The sequence below is a fragment of the Pelodiscus sinensis genome, chromosome 2 (genome assembly GCF_049634645.1).
Source record: "Pelodiscus sinensis isolate JC-2024 chromosome 2, ASM4963464v1, whole genome shotgun sequence".
Taxonomy (NCBI): domain Eukaryota; kingdom Metazoa; phylum Chordata; order Testudines; family Trionychidae; genus Pelodiscus; species Pelodiscus sinensis.
In genome coordinates, this window is record NC_134712.1 from 254964714 (window position 1) to 254976683 (window position 11970).

Below are 11970 nucleotides of genomic sequence, written 5' to 3' on the forward strand. Positions count from 1 at the left end.
GTGACCACATCAGGAACCCCTCAATGAATGCCCTTCCCCTTATTAGCAGCTGAAATGAGAGGCTAGGGATTGGCTAGAAGAATGAACCTCCTGCTGGGTAGGCTTGGGTCTCCTTGGCAGTGGCTAAGTGGACACCTGGTCTCATTCATGGCACGTAGAGGGAGGGGGACTTGAACCCAGCGCCCTGCAGTTCTCAGGCAAATGCCCTACCCCCTAAGCCATGGCAGAATCCAACCCACTACCCTATCTCCGGTGGGTCCCTTATCCTAACTAAAATCATGCCGCACCACATATGTTGTCAGACCAGAAAGTGCCGGGCTAGAGAGGTTCTACTTGTAATGCTCAATTTCTACTGATTTCAATGCCTCTTGAGCACCTATGTATCTGTTCTAAAGGTTCAGCTTCATTCCCCCGGGCAGCAGCTTCTAGCACTGCAGCATTCGCTTGGGCCTCATCTCCACGCAAAACTTTAAAGCCAATCGAGTTAAAGCCCTGTGTGGACACTTCAGTTTAAGCCTGTGTAATGAATGGTGGTAAATTTGCAAGTGCAAGCCGAGTGGGTGGGTCCAGTCTGAACCTGTTTACATGTGACCCCCCCCCCCCCAGGGCTTTGTGTTGGTTTAAAATCCCATCTTTAGACGGATCGGTGCAACTTCTGCCTAAGGAAACATATCCCGGGGATCGCTGAACCCAGCCATTATGGACTGGGGCATAGAAATCCAATTAAAAGAGGATTAGAGGCAAGCCTTCGCAATGCAAAAGGAGCAAGTTCCTGAAATCTGCCGAGAGTACAGGTTGAACCTCTGTAGTCCGGCACCCTCGGGACCTGACTGGTGCCGAATCAGAGAATTTGCCAGACCATGGGCGTTCAATATTGTCTACCAGCATTACCAACACTTCTGCTGTTCTCTGGGCTGTTAGACGACATTTAAGGGTAAAATAGAGCTAAATCACAGCACAGAAGGCAGGACTGAGGGCTATAAACAAACTTTATGGGACTGTGGGTAATTTGGCCACACCCATGCTAAGTGGACATCTGGTTAACTAATTATGCCGGACCACGGAGGTTGCTGGACCAGAGAGTGCCAGACTAGAGAGGATCTACTCGTGATGCGCAACTTTCTCTAATTTCAATGCCTCTTAAGTACGTAAGTATCTTTGAGGATCCGGGGCTAATATTTTAAAGCTGATGGTAAGGCTAAAAGGAGGCCTGTTTTGACGCCCAGATGGGGTGGGGAAGGGACGGCTCGGGATGAGTTGGGGATGGTTCTGTAGATGCCTTAGGCACTGGCTGGCAAATAGGAAAGCAAGACTGTTTGCCAGGCCAGGTAAGCGTTTACTGATGTTCTGCCAATCTCTTCCTAGGTGCTGGGACTTGAGTGCCGGCAATTTGAAATGGATTGTTCAGGTGCCTATCCTGGCATCTATTGTGGTGAGTTATGTTTGAATTTGCATAAATTATCCCTTCTCTTTCCCCTATATCCCCCCTTCCCCCTGCTTTCTGAGAGTATGTCTACACTAGTTCATTAATTCGAGCTTGGTAGGCAAATCAGGCAACCAGAGTTGCAAAGGAAGCCCGGGATTTAAATATCCCGGGCTTTATTTGCATGTTCCTGTCCAGCCACCGTTTTTAAATCCCCCTTAGTTCGAACGAACTGCCCGCAGCTACACGCAGCAGTTTAAAGTTAATCCGAACTAAGTCCTTAGTTCGGATTAACTGTTACTCCTCGTGGAATGAGGTGTAACAGTTAATCCAAACTAAGGATTTAGTTCGGATTAACTTTAAACTGCCGCATGTAGCTGTGGGCAGTTCGTTCGAACTAAGGGGGTTTAAAAAATGGCAGCCGAATGGGAACATGCAAATAAAGCCCGGGATATTTAAATATCCCAGGCTTCATTTGCAACTCCGGTTGCCTGATTTCCCTACCTAGCTCGAATTAACGAGCTATCATAGACATACCCTGACAGACGAGCAAAAGAGAGGCTTTCTCTACCTGCATGTTTTAGTTCTCCTCTATGCTTCCATACAATAGTCTGGGCAAATTGTCTTTCTGCTGACTTTAGCGGATTCTGGATCAGGCCAAAATGGACTTGATTCTAGGAATAGGCCAAAAGAAATCTGTTGAGGTTCAACAAGGACAAGTGTCCTGCACTTGGGACGGAAGAATCCCAAGCATTGTTACAGGCTGGGGACCAACTGGCTAAGCAGCAGTTTGGACATTAGGTTGGACATTAGGAAAAAGTTCCTAATTGTCAGGGTAGTTAAACACTGGAATAAATTACCCAGGGAGGTTGTGGAATCCCCATCTCTGGAGATATTTAAGAGCAGGTTAGATAAAGGTCTATCAGGGATGGTCTAGACAGTATTGGGTCCTGCCATGAGGGCAGGGGACTGGACTCGATGACCTCTCGAGGTCCCTTCCAGTCCTAGTATTCTATGATTCTGGGATTCAGTTTGGCAGAAAAGGACCTGGGGGTTACAGTGGATGAGAAGCTGGATAGGAGTCAACAGGGAGCCCTTGTAGCCATGAGGACTAATGGCCTATTAGGGTGCATTAGGAGGAGCATTGCCAGCAGATCTAGAGAAGTGATTATTCTCCTTTATATGGCTCTGCGGAGGCCAGACCAGTTCTGGTTTTTATTTCTCGGCTTGACCAAGCCCTGGCTGGGTTGATTTAGTCGGGATTGGCTCTGCTTTGGGCAGGGGTCTGGACTCAATGATTCCTGAGGTCTCTCCCAGCCCTGGGATTTTAGGATTCTTCCTACGACTCATGCAATAAAGCAGCGTGGGTAAGAAGAACTCAGGCCTTCTATAGCGTTTCTTCTGAGCTGAGCTATAGGGCAGCCACCCAGAAGAGATTCCAATGCCGCCCAGCTGATTAGCAGATTGCCTGCAGCTGGCAGCACATATTTCTACCGGTGGTGCACATCTGCACATGCCTCAGTGCACAGAACAAAATTTATTCTGCACACAGTTGAAAACAAAGAGATGGAGGTAACATTAGCTCTCGGTATATGGAACCTTCAGAAGTGAATATGTGTAATTAGCAGAGCCGGCCTGGGGACATTATTTTTTATTTTCTTCCCTCGTTCCAATTTTGTTTTGACGGAAGTTCTCCACCTGGCTCTGCGGATTCCTTCTGTGCATTGGAAGGAGCCAAGCCCACCCAAGGATCACTAGAAATAACACAGTAGGGTGGAAGAAACAGTCCAGATAGCGCAAACGGTTGATTGTCAGCAGGCCTGCTGCCTTTCGTTTAAAGCCCATTTAAGAGATGACAACGAGCCGACTGGATGTTTGTCCTTGTACAGAGAATGCTTCTGCGCAAGGTTCAACAAGGCTATTTATCATGCAAACAGATTTCGTGGATTGTTTCTGTTTAGTCTTGGTGGCTTCTGAATGCACACTTGGCTGGATGCTGTTTCAATTCCTGCCCTGGTGTGTTATCTGTTTCTGGACCAAAGTCTTGCATTTTCTGGATGAGCTCTCACTCAGTTCTGGGCATAAGTGGCTTGAAGTCCCCTGCATTGGTCACTTAGAAGTCTTTCTGTTGTTTGCGTTTCCTTCCAAGCTTTGTTGGTGCTTCAGGAAAAGCAAGAGGCATTTCCTTTCTGGTTTCCTTGAGATTTGGATCACGAGTTCTGTGGTGCTACAGTAGCAATTAGGAAGTAGAAGCTCTGGGGAAGGACAGCAAAGAAACAAGCACAAGCCATAGGTGGCCCAATGGCTTGGCCATGGGTAGCAGGAGAGAGAAGATGACCTCATGGCCAAGCTGCTGGGTTAGCAGCCAAGATTTCTCAGTGAAATTCCTGCCTCTGCTTCAGGCTTTCTGTGTGGCCTTTGGGCTCTCAGAGAGCAGGAAGAGCCCTCTGGAGTCATCGAGTCCAGCCTCCTACCCAAAGCAGGACCAATCCCAACTAAATCAACCCAGCCAGGGCTTGGTCAAGCCGAGATTTAAATACCTCTAGGGATGGAGATTCCACCCCCTCCCTAGGGAACCCATCCCAGGGCTTCCCCACCCTCCTAGGGAAATAGTTTATCCTAATAGCCAACCTAGACCTCCCCCACTGCAACTTGAGACCATGGCTCCTCGTTCTGTCATCTGTCAAAGCAGGGCCGGCCCACAACATTTTGGCACCTGAGGTAGGAAGCTCAAAATACCCCCTCACTTGGGCCAAAACGTTGAAAGGTCTCAGTTCTGCCTTCTTCCTGTTCTGCTCCTCCCATGGGACTGCTCTACTACCTGCCCCAATAAAGGAGAACTAACAACTTAAAATGCCTTGTTCAAAAAGTTTAAGTAACACTTAACTTTCAGAGCAGAGAGAATACATAGGCACCACCAGCAGACAGTTTTCTACACTCTGGGTCCTAGTGGTGCCCGCCGTACAGCCTGGCACCTGAGGCAGCCGCCTCAGTTCCCCTCATGGTAAGGCCAGTCCTGTGTCAAGGCTCCATTGTGCTAGGGGCTGTACAAACTCAGAATAAGAGGCAGTCTGTGCTTGGAAGAACGTGCACTCTAAATAAACACGACAGACCAGGAATTGTGAAGTTTGCTGCCAGTGCCTAGATGGATCGGGTCACATGAGCCTGTTCCCGCCATGAGTCCGTAACAAGGCTGGACATGATAGGGAATAAGCAAGGAGATCTTCTTTAGCTCCCTGGCTGATAGCAGAGCTCCTCCTGAAGGAGCTTGGTACCTTTACCTCCCCCGGCAGGTGGGGGGTCTCTCTGGAAACATCTGTGAGGCCAGGGCCCTGGGAAAAGGCGCCATCTTGCTCTCAGTAGCACCACAGGTTTTGGTTTTGTAATTTCAAAAAAAAAAAAAAAAAACCTTTCCTCTTTTTCAGGTAAATTTTATTCTCTTTATCAAGATTATCCGAGTCCTCGCAACCAAGCTACGGGAGACCAACGCAGGGAGGTGCGATACGAGACAACAGTACAGGTGAGTCCCCTTTCCCTCCGTCCCGAGACAGCAAGGAGCCTGGAACGGGCCTAACAACCTGGGAGATGCAAGTCCCCCAGCCGCCTCCAGAGCAGGGCCGGTGTCCATGCAGCCTGAATCGCTGTCGGGCTCTTTCTGCTTTCCACCGGGCCGTCTGGGGGGAGTTCTGGGGGAGCAGGGAAGGATGAACAAGGGGCGTTGCAGACTTTCCCTCACGGTTCCCCTCAGGAGCCCTCACCCACGCCTGGGCTATGTCTAGACTGCAAGCCTCTTTCGAAAGAGAGCGTCTAGACTGCACGTTGAACTTTCGAAAAAGCGGCTTGCTTTTTCGAAAGAGAGCATCCAGCGAGTCTGGATGCTCTCTTTCGAAGAAGCCCTATTTACATTGAAGAACGCCTTCTTTCGAAAGACAAACTTTCGAAAGAAGGCGTTCTTCCTCGTGAAATGAGGTTTACCGCCATCGAAAGAAAAGCCGCGTTCTTTCGATTTAATTTCGAAAGAACGCGGCTTGAGTCTGGACGCAGGGGAAGTTTTTTCGGAAAAAGGCTACTTTTCCCGAAAAAACCCCTGAGTCTGGACACAGCCCTGGAGGGACCAGGTGAAAGGCTGAGAAATGAGTCTAGTCTCCAAGGTCAGTTTAGCTCATGGCCATCAAGGGCTAGCAACGACAGCGGTCTTTGTGTTGTGGGCACCTCCACCATCTATTGAGGAGGCCACCAACAGCCTTTGGGTAGGAAGAGTGTCTCATCCAGTCACTAGGCCCTGGGCCACCACCCAGGAAACCTCCATTTTAGTCCTGACTCTACCTTGTGACGTTGGGCACGTTCCATTCTTTATCTGCCGCGTAGAGTTGACAGATGGTTCAACAAAAAATACCGAACACGCCCTCCTTCCCCCCCCCACACACACACACACAAAAAAAAACCCACACAACGGGGAAAAAAATTCTGTTGAGAAAAAAAAAACACACAAAACAAAAAACACAGCAGCAAAACTTGAGGGAAAAAAAGAACTTACCGGGGTTGAAACCCTTCCCTACCTCCCAGTTTGCCCTTTTTTAAGATCAGAGCAGGTATTGCCCTTTTAACGCGGTCATTTTGAAATCTGCCCGGGCCACTCCATCCTCCCCCCGCCCGGTGGACACCCGAGCCAGGAAAAAACAGAAAATACCGGACATTTCACATGTCTGGTATTGTCTGAACCAGACGGAAGGCCCAAATACCGGGCTGTCCGGTTCAATACCAGACAACTGCCAACCCTACTGCCACATCTGTTTAGAGTCCCTAGATTGTCTCTTCTTTATGTTTGTACAAAGCCGAGCAGAATAGGGTCCCAATACCATAACCCAAAAAATGAATAATGATTTTCCAATCCCTTTTGCCCTGGGTTGACTTTGAACCAAGAACATAAAGCAAAAAGCCTTGGCTGTACTGTAAAAGGCCACCCTTCTTTTTATACTTTTTCCTTCACGTTCGAAACCTTGGCTTGCTCTTTACACCCTCCTGGAAACATTTCTGAAGTAAAAATGCGATTGCTCAAGCAAAGCTCACGATTCATGGGAAGTCTGGAGTTTCACCCTGGGCTTTGTTGCTTGTTTGGGGTTTTCTTCATTCCTTCCCCCCCTTGAAACATATTTGCAACGTAGTCAAAGTTTGACTGGGAAAGTAAATAACCCAGAGACCTCCACAGCTAGAGAACTCCCAGAGTGTTTGTAGGCTCTGGTTCAAATGATGCAGCACACAACATCCTGAGGAGAGAAAGCAAAATAATTCAGGGTGAAATCACTGGGAAGTGGGATTCCGAGGTCGCCTCTACTGGCTTGGTCCCAGAAGAGTATCCGGAGGAAAGATAACACTTGGTCCTGCCGTGAGGGCAGGAGGTTGGAGATGACCTCTCGAGGTCCCCTCCAATCGCATGGCTCAAGGATTCTATTGGAAGCGGGTCTGGAATTTGGCTTAAAAACGCCACGCTTATTTGGCTGCCATGTCACACCCGGGACTTATCTGTTTGTTTATTTCTCGCTCAGGGAGGCTTGCCATTAATTGTGGTTTGGACAGGCCTCAGCTGTTGTTGTTTTTTAATTGTCAGGCGTTGGACGGCGAAAGCGCCAGGCCTCCTGGCGGCACTGCCCCCTCGCTCGCTGCTTCTCTTTGGCGAGCACTGTCCTCACTGGCAGGAGTGTCTATTCCTCGATCAGCATCATTTCCAGTCAGCGTCTGCTCCCTTAGAGATCCAAAGGAGAAACCCAGCCAAACCGTAGGCCTGGAGCTGTCGCGAAGGCGCGTGGTCCTGTAGAGGTGCTGTTGTGCTTCCGTCTAGGACAGTGTTTCCCAATTTTATTTGGGCCATGGAACCCCTAGGGTTGCCTAAAAAATAAAAAGGCCCCCGTTGTGTTTCATTGAGCAAAAAGAAGAAAGAAAAAAAAAAGTCCTGCCGCCAAAAATAAAGGCTATCTCTTTAAGAGGGGGAGTGCCAGCTCCTCGCGGAACCCTTACTTTCACTTTGCAGAACCCCATGCGTGTTACGCTCCAGGGAAACACGAGCTGATCACAGGCAAGCTGCCCTTTTCCATAGGATGGGGTTGTGTTCTCTCCCGGGCCCACAAATCGCTCTGCTGCCTACCCTCTTCACTGACTTCCTCCATGTTGTGCCCCACTAATGCCAGTGCCCCCAGAGGCTACAAGTACAGCACAGCTTGAAACACTGTGTAAATCCATGGTGCGCCCGCATCTTGAGTACTGCGTACAGAAGTGCTCGCCTCATCTCAGAAAAGATCTCTGGGCATGGGAAAAGGTTCAGAAAGGGCAACGGAAAGGATGAGAGGTTTGGAATGGTTGCCATATGCAGAGAGATTAAAAAGACTGGGACTTTTCAGCTTAGAAAAGAGGAGACTGAGGGGGGATATGACAGAGGTCTATAAAATCATGGCTGGAGTGGAGAAAGCGAATAAGGAAAAGTTATTGACTTGTTCCCATAACGCAAGAACTAGGGGTCACCCAATGAAATGAATAGGTAGCAAGTTTAAAACAAACAAAAGGAAGTTTTTCTTCACAGCGCACACAGACAACCTGTGGAACTCCTTGTCAGAAGAAGTTGTGAAGACCAGGACTTTAACAGGGTTCATAAAAGAATTAGATAAATTCACGGAAGTTAGGTCCATCAATGGCTATTAGCCAGGATGGGTAGGGATGCTGTCCCCAGCCTCTGTTTGTCTGAGGCTGGAAATGGATGACAGGAGAGGAATCTCTTGATGATTCTCTGTTCTGCTCACTCCCTCTGGGGCACCTGGCATTGGCCACTGTCAGAAGACAGGACACTGGGCTAAATGGACCTTTGATGTGATCCAGTCTGGCCATTCTTATGTTCCCCCTCCTCATCCCATCTGGGCATAAGCAGCCCAGCCTTCATTTTCAGAATTTTTCACGGCTGGTGGAATATACTGGCTTAGACGGGCCTAGAAAGTGGATAATCCCAATCCAGCACATCCTGGGCAGCAGTAATGCAAGCTCATCCCACCCCTGCGCCATCCCACCCTGAGCCTCCCTAAGGAGGCAGCTGTAGGCTAATTCAGACTTGTGACTTTCTCCCTGTCTTTCTCTCCTTCTCCCGTTCCTGCAGGAAGCTGCTGAAATCGACCCTTGTCCTCATGCCTCTGTTTGGAGTTCACTATATAGTTTTCATGGCGATGCCATATACAGATGTGTCAGGGATTCTTTGGCAAGTTCAAATGCACTATGAAATGCTATTCAACTCTTTCCAGGTACAGTACCTTGTTAAACGTTCTGGGCGTCTTCTGGGCATTTTTAGGGGTGTTCGGTGGGGCCATGGGTGGTCACCAGATGTGTTTGGGTAGCTTGAATAGCAGCCTTCAACTGACTGAAAGGGGGTTCCAAAGAGGATGGGGACAGGCTGTTCTCAGTGGGGGCAGATGGCAGAACAAGGAGCAATGGGCTCAAGTTGCAGTGGGGGAGGTCTAGGTTGGATATTAGGAAAAGCTATTTCCCTAGGAACGTGGGGAAGCACTGGGAAGGGTTCCCTAGGGAGGGGGTGGAATCTCCATCCCCAGAGGTTTTTGAGTCTCCGTTTGACAAAGCCCTGGCTGGGATGATTGAGTTGGGTTGGTCCTGCCTTGGGCAGGGGGCTGGACTTGATGACTCCCGAGGTCTCTTTCAGCTCTATGGTTCTAGGTCTGAAGTTATACTCCCGAGACATAACACCTGTCCTTGAGTGTGGGGTGTATTTGCAAAGCATTTGGGGGGTACTTTGGGGCAGTGTGTTGGGCAAAACAGTTTAGTGTTTTAAGCCAGCGGTTCCAAACCGTTTCAAGCCTGTGGACTCCTTTTCAGTCTGTTAAAATGTTACCGACCCCCACAGGGGAGCAGCGGGAAGCGGTAGCCAGCACGTCCCTTGACCCATGTTGCTTCCTCAGATCCCGCCCTCTCCATCCCCTGCCCATCCACGGAGGATACGGCGAGGGGGCTCTTGTAGCTGAAGGCAGCTCCTGCCCCGGCACTCCGCCTTTGGCTGGGCACAGAGCCCTGGGGGAGAAAAAAAAGAAAAGGAAAGGAAGGATCAGGCCCACCACGGGACTGGGAGGGGGAGAGGGAGGGAGCATAAACAGCCGGGAGCTGCAAACGGCTCTGCTAACATGCACTGCTCAAGTCTACGAGAAGCACAGGGGTCTGAGTGCAGGATCGGGATCTTGTAGCCGAAATGAGGGCAGCCGTCTGATGACCAGTGCATGCCCTTTGCACACCCTGGGTCCAAAGTGTGCAGGGGCGGGGGCAGATTCTGCATTCTTTGCACCCCTGGACTTCCCATGTGGGGGCAAAGGGAGGGCATGACCGGATCCCAAAGCTGGCATCTCGTCTCATCTGATCCTGGATTGCCCCCTCCCAAACCATTGCCCTAGCGCTGGTGTATGCAGTCAGCCTCTTCCTGCACCTCTGCGTATGTATTGGTGCAAAGTGGAAGTACACAACAAGAGGGTGTAAGAAAGCTGCCCTCGACAGAGTGATACCGATGAGGGTATTCACCTGGGCTGTCGCAGAGGGAGGTGCCAAGCCCGGCTCTGCCCGGCTCCAGATTCGATCTGACGCCTACCACTTCCCCCGTGGAATGCCCCATCGGGTGGGCTGTGGGATCTCCGGAGAGCGCTGGGGGAGGGGGAAGCGGGCGGTTGCCAAAAATTCTGAAATGTCTCGATTTAGTCCTGATACCAAACGGGAACATTTCTGAATGTTTCCAGGAGGTTCCCACAATGGGAAAATGACGGGGGGGAGCAGCCGCTCTTCCAAAGCCTTTAGAAAGGCATCCTAGTAGAAAGGTATCTCTAGAAAAACTAGAGGACACCAAATGAAGTTAATGGGCAGCAGGTTTATAACTAATAAAAAAAAGTTCTTCACACAGCGGGTAGTCAACCTGTGGAACTCCTTGCCGGAGGAGGCTGTGAAGGCTAGGTGTATAACAGAGTTTAAAGAGAAGCTAGATAAATTCATGGAGGTTAGGTCCATAAAAGGCTATTAGCCAGGGGATAAAATGGTGTCCTTGGCCTCTGTCTGTCAGAGGCTGGAGAGGGATGGCAGGAGACAAATCGCTTGATCATTGTCTTCGGTCCACCCCCTCTGGGGCACCTGGTGCTGGCCACTGTCGGCAGACAGGATACTGGGCTAGATGCACCTTTGGTCTGACCCAGTACGGCCGTTCTTATGTTCTTATATATGTTCTTAGTAAAGCCTCCACAGCTCTCTCATGCCACAAACATGATTTTTCTGCCTATCAAAGGCAGGCCCAGCATTACAGGGTAACAAGCAGAACAATTGCCCAGCGCTCCCTGCCACACAGAGCTAAGTTGTCCCGCTTCAGCCCTCGTTGCTGGGCTGTGGCCTCCGGGCTTCAACCCCGTGCAGTGGGACTTCTCTCTGCCTTGGCCCCCCGCAAGTCTAACGCCAGGCCTGCTTGGCAGACTCCCTGAAACTTGCTTGTGGCCACTTATGGAGCCCTGGCCCCTTAGGTTGAGAACTACAGGTCTGGAGGCCAATCATTAATTTCCTCTTTCTTGCGAGCCGCTAGATCAGGAGGCTTCAAACCTTGGGTCGCGGCTTGTAAGGGATGAGACGCTTTGTTTACCTGAGTGTCCGTGGGCATGGCTGCTCATAGCTCCCATTGGCTGTGATTCGCCATTCCTGACCAATGGGAGCTGCAGGACATGGTGACCCAGCCCACACCACTCCCCATGGCTCCCATTGGCTGGGAACGGTGTACCACGGCCACTGGGAGCGGCGAGTGGCCATGCCTGCGGATGCTCAGGTAAACAAAGCATCTCGCAGCCAGCTAGCAAATCCCCTAAGTTTGAAAAACCCTGCTCTGGACAATAGGACTTTTCCTCGTTTGCACTATGTGGTAAATTATACAGCCGGCCTGGTTTTCAGCTGGGATACACTGGTGTTGCTCCATTATTCTCCGTATCAGGGACAAGAGGTTGCAATGCAGCAGGATAAGTGTGAACATGTTGTTTCATCTTCTTTCCAGGGATTTTTTGTGGCCATCATATACTGTTTTTGCAATGGAGAGGTGAGTGTCTTTGGTTCTTAACGGTCCCCTTTCATTATACATGGGGTCTAAATATCGACAGGCCGCTGGAGTTAACTCTACTGAGCCTGGCAAGCCGAGAATTTGACCCTTGTTGTAGAAATGTCTCCCTGCTTTGTGCCGTTCACCGTCGTTTCCCCCTGTGCAAAGTGGATCTAACATGCTACCACACAAGAATCGGTGCAAACGGGGTATAAAACATGCCAGTTCCGATCCCGTAATGTCTTGTTCCCCCTCTACAACAGGGGAAAACACTGGGGACAAGATGGCAGAGAATCAGGCTCAGGCTGAGTCATTTTAGGGCAGTGCACGTGGAGGAGGTTCCCAGGGCAGTAACCTTGTGCTTTCTGGGGAATGCCAGATCTGCTCGCTTCCTCCCCCCTTGCAGATTCTTGGAGGCAGGGAGGCCATGCCCCCACTCTTTCAGCACAGTGCG

At 50.1% G+C, this 11970-nt stretch overlaps 1 protein-coding gene across 3 annotated transcripts in view; it reads left to right on the forward strand.

The window, feature by feature from the left end:
• The window catches only part of PTH1R (parathyroid hormone 1 receptor), a 192785-nt gene that overhangs the window by 166788 nt on the left and 14027 nt on the right, over nt 1–11970 (forward strand). For all 3 annotated transcript variants that reach the window (XM_014576872.2, XM_075922977.1, XM_075922976.1), the window contains 4 exons: nt 1366–1432; nt 4849–4943; nt 8562–8703; nt 11475–11516. In XM_014576872.2, the coding sequence (XP_014432358.1) occupies nt 1366–1432; nt 4849–4943; nt 8562–8703; nt 11475–11516 (346 nt within the window). The remainder of the gene's footprint in view (nt 1–1365; nt 1433–4848; nt 4944–8561; nt 8704–11474; nt 11517–11970) is intronic.